The following is an 18,061-nucleotide window of genomic DNA, read 5'->3' as shown; positions in this document are numbered from 1 at the left end:
CAAAATGCCATAATGTTTCTCCTAGTACCTGCATGTTGGTTCTGTTTCTACATGCTGCCATACTTTATGTTTCTTTTCACCATCTCTGCTCTTTCTGTTTGTCCTGTAGTTGGCTGTTCTGAGGGCAGTGCCCAGGGGAATGTACGATGGGCCAGTTTCTGAATTCTCCATGTCCCGTGGCGGTACCCCCTCGGCCTCGGCCCGTACTTCCCCAACCAAACAGCCTGTCAGAAACCTGCACCAGTCTGGATTTAGTCTAGCAGGTAACCCTGCACCATGCGGTGAGACCACTTTTTTAATAGAACAACAATCCCTGTGTTACCCAGTCATTTCTTCCACGTATCTGTCCACATACTGTACGTACAAACATTAGAGGAGCATCCATGGTCATCAGCTAAACCACCCTCATCCTCTTCTATTTTAACTCAGTTACTAATTCATTATATGAAGTCAGATAACAGTCGTGTGATTCTCATCATGTCTTTGCGTTTTGTCAATGATTTATTAAAAGTCCTTGGCTGACTGGAGAGTAACCCAATAATGTCTTATTATCTCGTTTCATGCATTGCAATTTGCACAGTATGGCATGCATTTGCTTGCAGTACATAATGCTCCAAAAAGAGCTGTTTGTTTGTGCATTTCATTAAGGCAGTTGCTTGAATTCTTTTGAGTCTGATTGAAGACTCTATTAAATTAAATTTCTAACACAGTCAGTAAAAGTTTTCACTTTAATGTTGTTTGATGTAAAGTAAACATGACCCTGGATTAAGCACGCCTTTAATGTTAAAAGCGTTTAAAATATGTGCAAAAGTCTTGATCCACTTTATATAACTTTATATTTTGCTCCCAAGAAGCAAGACAGTTTCGTCATTTTTATTTCAAAGGTCTTTCATAGTTTTCACTCATTTCCAGTCTAGTTCTCGTACCTGACTATTTTCAGAGGAATGTTTATATTAAACCACTTAACGCTGACCTATGACTCATTCAAGCATAAATAAGTCACCTAACTCGAGGGATGAACCTGTGTTGTGTTTGCACATAGCAGATAACTTAACAAACAGACATTTTTAAATTGTATCTTTCAGCAATTTCTTTATACGAATCTATGGATATTGGCAAAGATAACACATGTTGACATTAACATCAACTACAGTAATACAGCCTCTCTAATAGAATTCAAGCCCTCTTAATATTTTAGCAACATGAACTGTTGTAGGCTTTGCAAAGCCAGGATATGTGTTAAGATTTGTGTCTGTTTTTTATATTCTTAATTTAGTTTTTTAGTTTTGCTCCGGGTCCTTTACCTCCTGTAATTCCTCTCTGTCGTTCTCTCTCTCATCCTCTTTTCTGTCTCTCTTAAAATGTGTCCGTTAAATAAAGGCAAAAAGCCAACAAATACATTTAACAAGGTAGCATAAAAGAAAATACTTTGAAAAGATTTTTAGAAAGCTGCAGGAAATGAAGTTTTCACCACATTTGAACCTACGTTTCAAGCTTTAAAAAGTACAGCATTTGCAGTCATCTGGACCTGATTTGTTAAGATACTATAATGTGAGAGCTCACAATAACATTCACGTTTGACATCTGTTAAATTTTGCTGGGCTGCTGAGTGACAGTATGATTGTGCCCATTTGTCAGGGCAGCACTAGATTAGCTTCAAGTAAACAAATGTGAGAAATGCACTTTGTCAAGCTACCAAGCAGTGACGCTTCATACGCGTGTTAAAATCCCAAGCCACTCAGTGTTTGCGCTGTTTTACAATCAAACAGAGCGACCGTAGCTGATTCTGTCCTCCCTGACTGACTAAACGTGTCCATGTGTAGCATTACATCAGTGAGAGCAACTCTGGTTAACCTGGAGAGACCACAGCTGGGTTCACTGTAGTCTTTGGAAGTCGTTACAAATATATGGATCATTTTTAAAAGCTGATAACTCATTTGGATAAACAACTGTACTTAATGAAGTTTGGCATTTACTGTATTAAGCAACCTGTCTTTGCAAGTGTTTGAACTCAGAGATGAAAAAAAACAATGACCTCCACTGGAAAGAATTTCTAAATTTGAGTACATGATTTAAGAGGGGAGTAAGACTGCTCCTACTTTCCCAGGCTTTGAAATATTAACATTAAGTAAGTTTGCTGTATAATTGTATGTGCCTTCGTGTGCATGCTCTCTCACTGAGTCTGATCTGTTATAGTTTTCCTTGTTAGTTGCCTGCAGAGTACATTTGCTTGTCTGGAAGAAGTTGGGAAGGATTGTTTGCTTAGACACAGTGTATCATAGTCTGACATCATTCCACTTTCCATTTATACACGCACTGATCATTAGTTAGACCAGGCAACCTGACTTATCATTTGGAAACACCATTCTTTATGTCAGACTTAAGCATCTTTTGTTAATGTTTCACAGTCCTCGTACAGCAGTAGGTCTACTCACATTTGCATCCCCCTGTCACTTCAGTGATACATACCATATGTCATAGATAATGATGTGTTTCAAGAAGCCCTCTAGTGTTGGGAAAGTAATAACGTGAGTGCATCATGGCAATTATTTGTGTGCCGTGATGACATGAAAGCTGTCCTGTCTGACAGGATTGACAAATGCTGCTACTGGTTTCCAGTGGAGGGCAAAAGGGAGTAAATCCCACCATCAGTTCTCTGATTTATTTAATCTGTCACATGTTTTCACATTACTGTAGTCCCAACATACAAGACTATCTCGGTGGTTTTGTTATGTTACTTTCATCTCAACAAAACGACACAGCATAACCTAATTTGTACAAGGGCAGAGGCGCTCCGACTGCTTTGTATATCTGATCGAGTTACACTCATTTGATATGGTTTAACATTGTTAGAGCTTAAATTCAACCCAGTCACCCTAAGAAATTAATTTAGTTCCATAAAGCCTAACCAATCAGATATGAAGGGGCAAAATATTAGATGATTATATATCTTTGTAACACTTTATGCTAGGGGCTTACTTTTTTTACACCGGAGAACTGATTTGGGGTTCAAATGAGGGGTCTGGTGAGATTTTAATCCTGTTGTGGGATATTTTATTTTTTATTTTAATACAGTAATCATATAACTTTTATACATTCCTGAGACATCACCAATAGCGTAGTATTTCATAGGATTATGACGTTGAGATTAAACAAACATATAATAGGCCAAATGCTCTAGATCTTACATGGTAAAAGAACATTTTACTCATGACTGTATGATAAATATTTACCCTATTACCTATTTTCACAGCTTTAAGAAAAATTGGGGTTTTAAAGTAAACAGTAGACTACACAAAGACATATGTAATTGACACTTTACCATTAATTTCATGAACATGCACTTGAGATTATCAGTGCATAACTAAATTTGTAAATGTATGTTCCTCCCATATCTAAATTGCTTGCCAGTGTTTTCCATGCAAGCACAAGTAATTTATAGGAATTTGATTGGATTTAATTAGAAATCTGTGTTCATTTCTCAGAGAAACCCTGCAGATGTCTTCTTTTTGTACTCTTTGACTCTGCTTTCTGCCCCCACCCCCCAGCCGATATCTTTGGTCTCTTTATCTTGTCCATCTCTCTCTTTGCAGGTCCTCCCACCCCTGATGACATCCCCATCAGGCCTGCTGGAAGGCGCATCGTAGTGCCCCCTGGTGGTCGTTCCAACATCACATCTCTCAGTTAAACAGCAGGACACGCAGAAAGAAAATGACAACAGCCAGAGTGCAGGATTGAAGAGGGGAGGGGGGAGGAGATGCAGAGGACCACGATTATTTCAAAGTTACAAAAACAAACAAAAGAAAAAAGCAAAACACTGAATCCTCATGCCTTACCTGTCACAATGCTACTATGCTCATATGAGAAAAGTATCCCTTTTCCTCTGGAATGTGAACCAGCGTCAAGTATATAGATGGTTGTGTTTTGGGATTTTTTTTTTTTTTTTTACTGAAAGTGTGAAATTTCCACCAAATTCACATGACTGATCTAAGTCTCATTACTCATCTATGTGGAATAGTTATCTGGTACTTTGGCAATGTGAAAACATCAGGAAAACTCAGTATAATCACACAAAAACAAAACAAAAAAACAAACCCTGTTCGCAAAGGAAAACGGATACCACATGTCTCAGAATGACGCTATCGTTCGTTCATCCTGTTCGGCTTTCAATGTCACCCCTTTTCAGTAGCCTGCTTGCTCCATAGTCAGCAAAACATAACACTAGATTCCACGGTAGCCATGTATTATCTTGCAGTATGTTTGGTTAGCTCTAGGTGGCATTGTACATATGGTAGATGTGATGTAGCTTTGTGGATGATGTTGTTGCAGCTTGTTTGGGTTTCCTGGACCAAGTTAAAGGTAGTTATCGAATCTGAGGGCAGGAGTGCTGTCGGGCATGGAGCTGCATGGGCCACATTAATATGGGTGACGTGATCCATGATACTGCTGCACTCCTCCTCTTTGCTTTTTGGTGACTACCATCCCCATGATGTACTGTACTGATTATTGATGTTTAAAAAAAAAAGGAATATGGACAAATCTGTTTGGGAAAGATTATGTGAAAACAAAAGAATAGAAAGAAGAATTATTAGAAACATTTTTTTTTCCAGATTTTTTTCTTAATCCCAAAAAACGTTTATATGAGTTTTTTGTTTCCTGCATTCCATCGTCACTAGAAAAAAAGAGCTTTGCGAGAAACCGTCCTTTGCATTTGCTTCTAACTTACTGGCTGTTTCTGCAATCCTGAATCATCTGGAAAAGGATAAAGGGAGGGGAAAAAAGATTATGAAAGGATGATCACACGAATTAAAAATAAATGTAACTGTCCCTTGTAACTACGACTTTAACTGAAGAGCTTTGCAACTGAGGGCAACAAAAAAGACTGATGCAATGAATTGATGAAGTATAACAAACCTGCTTTATGATAACACTTTAGCTCTGGCTTTATTTTTTTCATTCAAGACTAGGACAAGGGGAAGCCCGTCATTCCCTCTGTCATCACAGCATAGCCCTCTAATGCAGCACATTTAACATCAGCACGAATATAACTGAGCCCAGTTCAGTTTACCTAAATACTCTGGATGTGATTGTGTTGGGGGGCGTTTGTGTTTTTTTCATGTCTTTGCTGTTTCTTGATAAGGCAGAGGATTGCAGTGCAGTAAGGTAAGCTTTGTATTCTGTTGTTGGCCCATTGTGGGGGGAGAGGGGAAGACGATTGTGTTTTTTTTAATCTGGCAGGTGGTTTGTTGTATTTATGTTACTTTGACAACCTTTGTTACTGTTTTTATGTTGTTTCTTTTTTACTGTTGTATCGAAACCCAGAGATGGCAGGTCAAAAATACAGTGTGCTTTGGACGTATGATTTGTTTCCAGAATAAACATGAGTTGCAACTTATTGGCTGACTTGTTTTATTTTATAATATTAATTATTTAACATCAAGATGTATGGAAATATTTAATAGACTAGTTTGAGTGTGTAAAGCAGGGAAGGCTTCAAGGCAGTTTTTTTACAACCCTGTTTCCAAAAAAGTTGGCATTTTGCATAAAATGTAAATTTAAAAACAAACAAACAATCGTTTGAAGCAAATATATAATTGAAAATATTACAACAAATGCTCTAGCAGCAAATGAAAGTTGTACGCTACACTATAAAAATGATCTACTTTGATTAACTTTGCTTCTTTCACTTCACATCTGTTTTGCATCCATAATTACTTTTTAATTCTGGATGTTGTTTGGACAAATGTTCTGGCACCATCATGGTATATGCACTTCGCGTGTTAGGTCATTCTTATGTATTTTGTGAAAAGTTGCCATGACTCACTTCCCAATAAATAGTGATTAGAGCCCTGCAGCACTATACCTCTGCATAAACATCTTTATGTGGCCACAGTTTCTGCTTTATTGGCCTGCATATCTCCGGGGATGATCGAAGAACTTCTGACATCTCTACACATGTGCAAGATCTACAGTGCTGTGCTGAAGTAAGTTAGTAGTAGATTAAGATAACCTGAGTAAATACAAAACTTATTTTGAAATCTGATTTTGTTTATTAAGCAAAAAGAGCCTCATCCGCCTCTGTTAGGCTCAGTGTTCATGATTTAGCAAGAATGGTCAGCACTCTAATAATACAGAAGCACTTCCAGGAAGGTTCATGGTTTAAAACATTTATTCTAAGAGCAAAGTTTATTAGTGTCAGATGCCTGTTATCCAGGTTTCTCAGTCAAAGTGTCAGAACTGTGTCTGCTTTTGTCTTAACTATTTGCATGTGTCATGTATTTGCTCATTATGGAAAACTCAGCCTCCTGCAGCTACTGGTATGGAAACATAGCTGTGGCACAGTTTGTGCAGGATTTCAGTATTTCTCTATCCTGAAATCCTAAAAGGTTTTCCACTGCCTTGGAAATGTGAAGCAGCTTATTATGCATTAAACACCTTATTACTGTCAACAATAGAATTAGCATAATCATTGCAGTAAAACTTCAGCAAACATACTGTCAGCGCTGCAGCGAGGAAGGGACTGTAAGAATGACAGTGTGCAGGTCCAGCAGTACAGAAAGGTGTACCACTCACACCTCGAGTGAAATTTAATCATAGTTAAGTCTCAGGATGCCAGGCAATGTTGGCATTTTGTTTAAACAAAGGTTAAGAAAATAACATAATAAAATTACATGTGCTTCCACGACAGAGAAAAAAGAATGAAATCTGACTACTTTGGCTGGACAAAGTGTCCATAGTCTCTCATAGGTCTTTCATAGCGGGGGCTACATACACATGCCCTCAGTTTTATGGTCCAGCAGTAAAACTTCTGCGAGGTCCCTCTTGGATTGTTAGGTAGTGAGTAAATGTCTCATGACATCACTGTGATGATGGGGAAAAGCAGACGGAGCAATGAGTCTGCAACCGCAATCTAAACAGAAGTGTGCGTGGTGGCTGTAAGTGCACACTGTGATTTGATTTCACATCATTATCAGAATACTCTCCAGAAATTTGTCAAGCATCTTCAGACATGCACAAAAACTGCAAAAACACTTGATGTAAACAAACAACGCTGTAACAGGACGAGTTATGAATATCTCTCCTTCCCTTAACATTTACATTTAACTTACGGAGTTCAGATTGTTTCAGATGAGCCTGTGAGACTCATCCAGTCCTTTCATTTCCCACTTGGTAAAGTAGTGCTGATGCCAGTCATGCAGTAGTAATAAAATAAGGGGTTTGACTGTGTAGTATTATTATTTCCTGTACTTTAAGTGTTATTGGAAATGTATTAATAGTTGAGAGCGTTAATGCGCTCTTATTTGCCTTGGAAAATTATAGATTATAAGTAATAAATCAACTTTATTATCAAACACAGTGGACATTTTCTCATTTTTGCACACGCACTAACAAACTGGCAGCGATTCCCTTACCTTCTTGATAAGCAGAGAGATCATCAAGCTGAGGTTTGCTGATTATATCTGTTTGATGCCCAGCAGATTGGGGAAGTATTTATCAGCTGAGAGTCCCATCCCCACCAACTCAGATCAGCCATTTATGTGGAAAGTGCTGCCTCAGCTCTGGTTTCTATGGAGGAGAGATTGGACTGTGCCTTCGAGATAACCTAGGGAAGGGCTGGTCTCAGGTCTCAGGTCTGTATTTGTAGATGCATGTGGGTGAGAGAAGGGACAGGAAATGCTTTGAGTTTGTTTGATACTGACTGCATTAAAGGAATTCCCTGAGACACTTATCCACTGCCAATTTAGCCTAGTGTCGCACTGACAGTAAACAATGGCCACTGAAGCAGGTTTTTCAATATACATTAGCTTGGTTTTGATTTCTCCACATGTGATACCAAAAATGTTTTCAACTTTCTCCTTTTTGCACATTAACCATAGGTTTCCAATCCAAGACTCACTGTACCTGTAGTCAGTTACCACTAGGGGGCAGCATTATCTTTAGACTGGAGCAGAGTAATCTCCGAATCAAACTTCTTTTCTTTTTTTTAATGGAATAAAGCACAAGGACAGTCAGGTTGGTTCAGAAAAAGAAAGTTATTATTTAAGGCACACCTTAACAGTTTGCAACTCCAACACATTTAATTACAATAAACACACAGTGACAACTGAAGGACAACAAAACCGTAAGAGGGGTGAGATTCACATGTGTGGAACAAGTGTATTCTCAGAATAAATTCTTCTTCTTTTTCTTCTAACACATATGTTTTGTTGAGAAATTATATTACCTGGGTCAAGTACCATTTGCCATTGAGTTTTGTTTTGGGGTTGTTGTTTTTCTTTTGGTTTCTGAAGGTGGCAAATGTGCCACATTGAGGCAATAATTCCAACATTTTGATACCCGTATAAGATCAAATTGAAATACTGTTTGCTTGACGTGTATCCAGGATTATTCCATCTACTGAACTATCCCACCTTATAATATACAGACACCTTTTACAGAAACCCACCTTTGAATTTCTAAAATCACATCTATGACAACAACAACGACACCACAAAAGTAATTTGAAAAACATTGCACCTGTCTTCAGTAGAAAAGTGCCAAGAGTCATTCAATTAGAGATTAAACTACATTTTAAATGTAATTACAAGAGATCATAGACTTGAAAGGATTGAGTGATACTGCAGCTAGACAAGCTCAAGGTCAATAGAGTGGCACAGTGGGATTAGTATAAATCACATTGACTTACAGATTGTGAAAAGAGCTCAGGTTTTTAAAACATGCACATATAGCTATGGGAACCAGCTGTGTGCCATATCTATGGTCTAAGGCACCCCTCTGCAAACCTCAGAGGCAGGTGTGGTTTTCGGATATAATATTGAACAAGTCTATGGCAAATCTTACTGAACGAAAGAAGGGTGTTTTCACGCCTTGTATTCATTTGGATGCTGCCAAATTTTATATCAGTGTTGTAGCAGCTGCACAAATGTGTTGATGCAGCGACAGATTGCAAATGGATTCAGTTTTTTATGGGAGCAATTAAGAGCGATTACAAATTTGCAGACTTATCTGGTGGCACATATGCATTTGGTTGTATCCAACACAAAACAGGAAGAACATAAGTAAAAAATACAAAAACAGACATGAGTGCAGACAATAACTGAAAAATGAATGCAGTCTAGGAGTCAGCTTAATTATCATCTAGAAAACCACCCTAAGGAGATAAATATTCACTCACAGCATAAGATCTTTATTTTTTTTTTTGTTTCTCTGTGCATAAATGCTACACTTTATGAAGAAGCATGTGCAAAGCGAGGTTCAGAGCAGAACATATAACATCTACCCTCTAGCTTTTTTCTATGTTTTCATCGCAGTGAACCTTTTTGTGGAGACCCAGTTTGTCATTTGCAGATTGAAGCAAAGGTTAGTCCAAAATGTCAGCGTTTTGATGAAGATTTCCATCAGGACACACTGATTAAAGTCAGCATGAAACGTAAAAGCTCCATATAAACATCCAAGGTTGAGAGAAAAAGCTAGTTTGGTAGCTGCATTTTAAATACACATCATGACTCATAAGCAAGTCAAGGAAACATATGGGATGCTTTGCTTATATCTGCTGTTGATTGGAACTGGGACTTCAAACCAAATGCTAAAATCCTATCATCTTTGTTAACTGGCAAAGCTATGCAACATGACCACTACCAACATGTACCTGCTGCTCTGATAAAATGAGCCATTCGTGCTCAGTTCTACAATTTAGCTACATAGAATTTTTTCTTAGAGGAACTAGTGTTTGCTGTGTTAAATCAAATATCTTGTTTTATGTTTCAAAGTTGTTCAGTTTTAATGTTTTGCACTCCTATTGTCATGCTCATGTCCCGATATTAAATAGAGCACACTGTACAATGGCGTCATCCTCAGTGTTCTTCAACACCTGCTGCCCATCTGCTATGTTGTCGGTCTAATTCCGTCTTGTTGTCATTTTTTATGTAGCACTGGTGAACCATGTTACACTTACATAACCACCACGGACTAAAAAGTCTCCCATCCAAGCAGCAGCAGCACATATAGCTTTTGGCCATGGTTGACCAGCTGATCAGATGTGGCTTTGTCAGGCAGGGAAGTGACTACCATTTCACCTCAGCAACTGCTCGGAGTAGAGGCTGAGCAGATATTAGAGCACCAGATGGATGTAAGGGAACATTATATGAGTGACACTCTGCTGAGAGCCATTCTTCTTGGTGACAGGAAAAATGCCTCGCTCGGGCATGGCTGCTGCTCCAGGAGTCCATTTCACTCCTGCAGTCCTGGAGTTCTTCGTAATTAATTTTTTGTGAGTGAACAGAGATGCACAAGTGCATACTGTGGCGCATTTGTGTTGTGGATAACAAAGTGGTGCAGGAACACTGAAGGCCAGTTTCGAGTGCCTGTGCTCATAGAATAATATGTGTCTGGGTGCAAATTGCAGATAGATATAAGCCGTGGGCAGGTGCAAGTGATGAGGGAGTAAGCAGGGATCTCGCATCATGAGATCTATCCTGATAAGTAGGCAGCTGGCTCGATATTGTTGTTCTGTCCATCTTCTATTGCCTTGTTCTTCTCACTTGTGGACAATTCAGAGGACTCGGTGTCCGCCACTGCTTTTCTTGACCTGTTGATGAAAGATTTATTTGAGTAGATATAAAGTCAGCCGGTGTCTGTTGCTATATTCTGCAAGAATACTGTAAAAGTTAACAATAACACATCTTTTCATCTTCCATGCAATGACTTAGTAACTAATTGCACTGAAATTGGATCATTTTAGCTTGACATTCAACCTGTAATTGCTAGCCTGGCATTTTATGATTTTTTTTTAAATGGATACTTAAGAGGGAAACATGTATCAGCTGGTGGTACAGATATTATTCCCTGTGATGACAAAAACATGTAGCTGGTCCTATTTTACAGTAATTGTTCTTTTAAAGCTAAACCTACTGACCTTTTCTCCTACCTTATCAACCAAAATTTTAGCTATTTGTTACCTTAAAATTTGGTCTCCTTGTACACTAGTCTAAAAATTGATGTTTTTACAGGAGCATCAATTTTTAGATTAGCGTCCATAGGAATTAAGAGGGTAGGTAGCAAGCAGACGCTGCTAATCAAATGCACTTGATTAGCTAATCACCAACAAGTGTGAACACCTCTGTAAAAGCAGAGCTTTTAGCAGTTTGGTAGTCACAAAATGTAACACAATGACCTTAAAGAAGGAGCTGTTGCTACCCACCAACCTAGGAACCATTATAAGCCATTTCCACCCAATTTGAAGTCAAGTGAGAAAGGTTATTCACAAGTAAAGAACATTGAAGATTCTCGCCAATCTCAGGCATGGACGTCCCAGCAATTTCACTATAAGATCAGACCACAATACTCAGAAAAATTCCCAAAAAGCCAATAGCTACATGAGAGACTCTACAAGCCTTGGTTAGCATGAAAAGAACAAGAACAAGGTTTGTTCAGAAGTGTTCCCAGTAGGAATCTTATTCTCTCTAAAAACAACACAGCAATTCGATTTAGGTTTGCAAAGCTGCATCGAACAAACAATAATAATGGATTGCATTTATATAGCGCTTTACAATTCCACTATTCATTCACACACTGGTGGAGGCAAGCTACAGTTGTAGCCACAGCTGCCCTGGGACCGACTGACAGAAGCGAGGATGCCATATCGCACCATCAGCCCCAATGGCCATCATCAGTAGGCGGTAGGTGAAGTGTCTTGCCCAAGGACACAACGACCAAAACAGCTGGGGATCGAACCAGCAACTTTCCAGTTACAAGATGAGCTTTCCAACCCGCTGAACAACGGTCGCCCACCCAGACCAAATGGCAAACATATTATGCCAAAAGTCAAGCATGGTGTTGGAGGGATGATGATTTGGATCTGTTTTTCAGCCATTCATTGAATCCACCATGAATGCCACTCTATACATAAACAGTAGAGTCTATATGTAGACATTTTAGAATATAATATGAGGACATATGTCTGATTAAAACTCCAAACTGGGTCATGTGATAGGACAATGATCACAAGAACAGCAGGAAATCTACAAAAGAATGGCTGAAAAGAAAAAAAGTAAGGTGGCACAATGGGCCAAAGTCAAGACCTCGATCCACTTGATAAGTTGTGTCAAGAAATCAAGAGAACTGTGCATAAAAGAATGCCTGCAAACTTTAATGACCTGAAGCAACATTGTAAAGAAGAGTGAGCTTTTCATCTCTAGTTTCTACTCTGAGCCGTGGAGTCGGTTATTCCAGCTGCCTGCTGAGCTTGCACACCTGACTCTCCTCACTCTGTGGCATCTATGAGTTGACTTTTATAGACAACTTCAACTTGTTTTAGGAGCACAGAAAGCTTTACTGGAGGGATGATCTACACCCTAATAGAACCCGTTCACAGGACTGTATACATCATTAAGCATACATTATACTGCCAAAAAGTCCATAAGTAATCTAAGTCATACCTTAAATCCTGTAAAATAACAATGGCACTTTGAAATAATACTAAAATATATTTTCTAAATTAAGCTTTTAGGTTTTTTTCTATTGTTGTCTTTTTCCAGCTTTCCAACTGTTTAATTTGTTATTTGTATGTTGATAATACTACATATCATTTAATTTCATATAATGAATATAGAAGTTCATGAAATAAAGTATAAATATTTACACTTTCAGGTTAAGCTAGCTGAAGACTAAATTACCATTTTATTTTACAGCAAATTGAGTCAAACTAATTTCCTCAAAGCAACAATTTCATAGCCTCTAATATCTGTTTTTATGCCTTTTCTGTGTACTATTGGCTTGGCTTGGGATAATAAGGTTTGATAAATGATTTAGATAGACTGAAATAATCATGAAATTATTTTATGTTCTTGTAGAATATGCCACTGCGTGAGTCAACATTGCACCTGCCTGAACATTTCCTTATGCAAATTATGGTGGTGAATCATATCTCTTATTACTTCCAGAAACTTCTGATATACAGGATATATTCAGTACTGGGCAGCCTTTACCAGTTGTTAATTTTTTTAATACCTTCCTTTATGCTTCCACCAAGCAGCAAGGATTATTCTATTATTCCTGGTTACAGCTAGAATATTTATTAAACCGCATATCCAGCAAACCAAACAATCATTATTATTATTGTTGTTATTATTATTACTAATGATGGTGAAAAGGCATAGTATTTACAGTGTTACCTTCATTTTGAGTCATTGTTTCTCATTTTTCATTTACTGAAAGCTACAGTGCTATTTATTCCATGAGAAGGCAGTATTAGCTGGTGAAGAAAGAATAGGCTCTTACTTTTCTCTGTTGAAGACAATGAAGTCTCTCTGGACATTATCCAAACGCTGCTGCAGCTGCCCATTCTGGGGGAGAGACAAATGTAAAAAAAAAAATCAGCTGTGACTCACTACTGGCAGTTGTGAAGAAGCAACAATAAAATCACATCCAGCCATTAATCATGGTTATTCTTCTTGTCTTGGTGACTTGGATTTGTAATATGTGCTGGTGCACAGTACAGCGCAAATTGTTTGAATTGTCCAAAAAGTGCCAGTTGAAAAAATTCACCCAACTTATAAGACTGCATGTCTGAACCTGCTTAATGCAGGCCTACTCGGGACATATTTGGCCCACTTAATGATGTTAGACTACTCTAATGCCAAGACAAGGAGACAGGTGCTTTCTCACTTTCCCTAGGAGGCAATGAGGAGAGATCACAGAAATACATCATCATTATCACACTGTATTCATTGTGTGTGGGCACTAAAGAGAGACTAGGAGATACAACACAAGAGAGAAAAATAGAGAAAAACTGAATATGTAATAACCCTAAATTAAGTGTAATAAAGCTGCCCCTGCTTCAAACCTTTATTGAATTTCCTAAACTGTTTAATTTTTAGGGTGTCTTAAGGCCTCATCCTTAGTAAAAAGAATCATACTCAAAGTTGCACATGCATGTATGGGCATGTGGTGCTTCCCCCTCAAGCTCAGTTAGATTGGCCCTCTACACTTCGAAATGGCTTACTTCCTGCCAAAGCTGTCACTCACACAGCCTAGCAGAGAGGTTCTGTACAGGTGCTGTCACAGTAGGGGGGGAGCAACTGGCATCCGAAAGCCATCAACTAATTTAGGGCAGGAAGACAGACTGGAGAGTAGAGAGAGGAGAGGCAAAGCTGGAGGAAAGGAGGAGCAGAAAAAGTTGGGAGTGGATTTTGTGATTTTGCAAGCATGCCTGAGAGAGAGAAGGATAAAACAGCCCTATGATTAGTATACATCTTGACTGCAAGCGAGCCTCTGAGTTTTAGTGAAGGGACACTTTCAGTGCAGTATCAGAAAAGAAAAACGGCAGATTTGCATGAACCCAAAAGATACTGACACAACCACCCAGACAGAGACTGTCAGAACAGGGTGTGCTTTTGTGTGAGCGATACAGACAAAAAAAGGACAAAGAAACAAACAGGCAGACACTCAGAGTGGGGGGACGCAGTGTTACACATTATTTGTCAGGCATGAGTTATAGATCTGATACATAACAGACATGATGAGGCATGAAGAAAGATATTGTTTTCTTTCTAACAGTGTCATAATGATGCTTCACATCTAAGATCTAAAGGCATGACAGGACCCATGAAAAAAAGAAAGAAAAACCTTTGTCCAACATTGTCTGTACTGATATAACCCATGATAGGACATATAGTTTCCGTTCAAGTTGCAGAGGGAGCTTGAACAAAAAACGCACTGCTGTAAAGTCATGGAGCTCCTCCTTAGGGTACCGCCGGTCAGACTTGACTGAATACATTTTTTGTGAGCTTATTTTTTTTTATGTCAAAATATATTTCCAGGGCCTGATTCACACTTTTGACTTTTGTGGTACCTCCTGGTCTTTTCCATGTGATCTCCTGTTGTAAAGCTGTGAAGAACATTTATTATTAATTTATTTATAAAATCCAAATTTGACTTAATACATCCACGTCACGCCAATCCACAGGGTGCTGATAATCAGTATTGACCTGTTCAAGAACAGTGACAGCAATAAGAAGTTAAACAACTATAGACATCTATGATGAACCCAGAAGGAACTGTTATGATTGGACAATTTGACATTTACACACTGTTGATCGTCATGTTTCGCTTTTTTCTTTAGCAGCTTCTAAGTATAGGACATCCTCCACTTGTCTAGCCTTGTCTCTGTGCCACATGTTTTCTGTTTTGGGGCCTTTACTTTTTTTGATATATTAGATACCTTTTGTTTTACTTCATATGTTTCATATGTTTCATATGTTGTTTGTTTAATTTAAGACAAAAAAAAATTAAATGAATGAGAGGTAAAACTTGAGGGGGTAGGGACAAATAAGTAAATACTTCAGCCTACTCCTTTTCAAACAAATAATGGAATGATATTTTGTAATGATTGTGAAGGCACATGTTTGAAATGTTTGAAATAAAAATGAACTGAACTGAACACACTCTGAGCACTTTTAAGCATAGTTCTTATCATTTCTATGCAGACAACATTCAGCTATATATCTCTTTTAAGCCCCAAGACGTTTCTAAGCTACAGACTTTGCAGAGGTACTCAGACTCTACTAAAATTTGTAGGAACAGTCCTTGCTTGTGCCCCTTACAGATTTGTACCTAAGCTCTCGTTTGCCTTTGCAGCATTAGCTACATCTTCTATCAGAAATGTTTCGGTAACTTTTGTTTCAGCTTCTATTTTGGATGCTCACAGCTTGAATCCTGTCCTAGATCTTGCTTTCATCACTTTAAAAATATTGACAAATTGAGTTCCAGTGTGTCAGGCTCTGCACTGGAAATTGTTATTCATGCATTTATTCAATCACGAGGGTTAGAACATCTAACCCTCGATTCAAAAATCGAGGGGTTAGATGTAAATTGATTCATTCCTCTGTAACTGTACAATATGGGCAGATGTATAAATTGATGGAGACAAGGAATAAGAGGTCACAAAGGAAAGGATTCTGCCAGAAGAAGGCTCTGGCCTTGCTTTAACCGTTGACATTTCACTACTTCTTCTCTCCTCTTTGTCTCTTCCTTCCTTTCTTTATTTAATGCTTTTAAAAAGACAGTTCAGAAGCTAATTGCTCCAAATGGTAGATTAAACTTTCCATTTAATGAGACAAACCAACAGGGAGTGCTCTGTTGGATGAAAGCCTAACAGGAACATTTCTCAAGGTCCATTGCTAAGGCTGAGGCTGATGTTTGTTGTGACTGGTAATGAGCAATAGTATTAAAATATGTAGATTGCCTGACACATAAATGGCATATCGAATCACAGCCATTTGAGAAGATTGATATGCTGTAATTTGGGAACTGTATGTGACATAATAGTGAAGTTAGTGGTGAATAATGAAATATGGATCGAAGGAATGCTTTAACCATAATTTAAACAGTAAAAATCTTCAGCTCAGATTCAACTGCTGAGTGTAGAAATATCTGCTGTACAAGTAGTACTTCTTAAATTGCATGTGTTTGACTTCTCCTGATGATATTCCCTCAGACCTAAACCAAAGCCAAGTTCTGACTCTGCATTTTTAATCAGTGGCACACACAGAGTTGCTTCCTCAGATGCACATGCAGCTCTCTCTCTCTATTCCAATGATCCATCAATTTATCTGACATCAGTGCTAATTAACTGGTTTTACACTACTTCTATGAAGCTTTTGTTTACTCAGAACAACCAGACATTCTATTTTTTAAGCTATAATTAAAAGAGAGAGGAAATATTTGAAAGAGATCATTGAAAAAAAATCTGTTCTTCACTTTTTCTTACTTAAAGAAAAAAACTTCATTCAACCACATATAGATTTTGTCACTGTACTATACTTTGTTTCTGTACCCAAAGAACAAAAATTGTTTTCTATCCTGTGAAAACCTTAATGTCAGCCTGAAGACAGCCTTTCCCATCTCTCTGTTTCTCTCCATGGGACTCCGTGATACTGAAACATGGCGCTGATTGCACCTTTTAGTGCCTTATTTCCAACTCACTGCCAATGCCCCACCCAAAAACTGCTGTTTATTTTGAAATTTGCATTGAAAATAATGGATGTACTTTTACTATATTTACAGTTTTAGCAGTAACTTTTTAATCAAGCATTCACTCTCTTTTTAGCCTTATTATTGGTCACTACCAACTACCTGCTATTTACATATTTGATGGCATTTTCATCAAGCTATATCTCATTTTCTTTAACTGCTGTTTTGCTGTGTGTGGTAGGTTTTAGCCACTTTTTGAAAATGGATGTAAACAAAAATTATCAACGAGTGGTGAGACTGAACCAAAACCAAAAACATGGCGCAAATGACTTAAGTCGAAAATTCCTCTGAAAATGGTCGGATACAAGGACCGGACTGAAAATGAGTGAAAAAGCATCAATGGAGCACTGCTTCTCAAGACCAATTTAAAAAAAATTGGTCTATTCTTCCAAGGTTTGGTTCCTTGGAAGAATAGATTTGAACAAAATCATAAAATAAAGTAAAACAAGATACAGAGTGAGATTGGAATCAGACATACACAAACTCATAATGGTGTAAATGAATGTTTTAAGTCTGAAAGGGAGTAGGTAGAGATCTTAAACAAAAATCTACAAACTAAATGCCTACATTCTCATTAGCTACAGATACATGCACAGAACAATAATAAAGAACAATAGTAGTATCCAGATGAGCAGAATGAGAAGCCCATTTTCCATTAGTACCTAATTAGTACTAATTAGGACTCAGTATGGTTAGCCACGGTTTTCAGAGTTTCCATTAGTCTGGTACCAGGTACTAAAATGGTACCTGCTCCGCTGGGGTTCCAAGCGATCCGAGCAGGTACTAAAATGTGACGTCATCAGACTTCATGCCACCTATTGGCTGGTCAGTGGTGTCACTCGGTGAGTCACGAGAGCATGTCGTTCACGAAAATAAAAACTGCCAATTTTGAAACCCAGCAACAAGGGAAATTGATACCAAAAATCAAAGCCATGGTCCCTGAGTCTGACGAAAAGCCACAGACCAAGCATCAGGTCGACCGAGCAGCAGGACGAACGACCACACACATTAGGTGGTACTCGATCGTAAT

The 18,061-nt window shown here is 38.2% G+C and overlaps 2 protein-coding genes across 4 annotated transcripts in view; one reads left to right on the top strand and one right to left on the bottom strand.

Annotated features, from left to right (window-relative positions):
• The window catches only part of dpysl3 (dihydropyrimidinase like 3), a 36,562-nt gene extending 31,531 nt beyond the window's left edge, over positions 1-5,031 (top strand). Inside the window, exons 13-14 of one of the 2 annotated variants that reach the window (XM_080866455.1) lie at positions 110-263; positions 3,594-5,031. In XM_080866455.1, the coding sequence (XP_080722581.1) occupies positions 110-263; positions 3,594-3,688 (249 nt within the window). In that variant the 3' untranslated portion in view covers positions 3,689-5,031. Of the gene's footprint in view, positions 1-109; positions 282-3,593 lie in introns of both variants that reach the window. The other variant, XM_080866454.1, reaches the window with a different exon arrangement.
• A 2,989-nt stretch (positions 5,032-8,020) lies between these two features.
• The window catches only part of stk32a (serine/threonine kinase 32A), an 80,306-nt gene continuing 70,265 nt past the window's right edge, over positions 8,021-18,061 (bottom strand). For both annotated transcript variants that reach the window (XM_080866247.1, XM_080866248.1), the window contains exons 12-13: positions 13,279-13,343; positions 8,021-10,588 (exon numbers count right to left, since the gene is read on the bottom strand). In XM_080866247.1, the coding sequence (XP_080722373.1) occupies positions 10,471-10,588; positions 13,279-13,343 (183 nt within the window). In that variant the 3' untranslated portion in view covers positions 8,021-10,470. The remainder of the gene's footprint in view (positions 10,589-13,278; positions 13,344-18,061) is intronic.

This window comes from Rhamphochromis sp. 'chilingali' (genome assembly GCF_963969265.1).
Source record: "Rhamphochromis sp. 'chilingali' genome assembly, chromosome: 19".
Taxonomy (NCBI): domain Eukaryota; kingdom Metazoa; phylum Chordata; class Actinopteri; order Cichliformes; family Cichlidae; genus Rhamphochromis; species Rhamphochromis sp. 'chilingali'.
The sequence above is the reverse complement of the archived record's forward strand: the minus strand, read 5'-3'. Positions and strand labels throughout refer to the sequence as shown.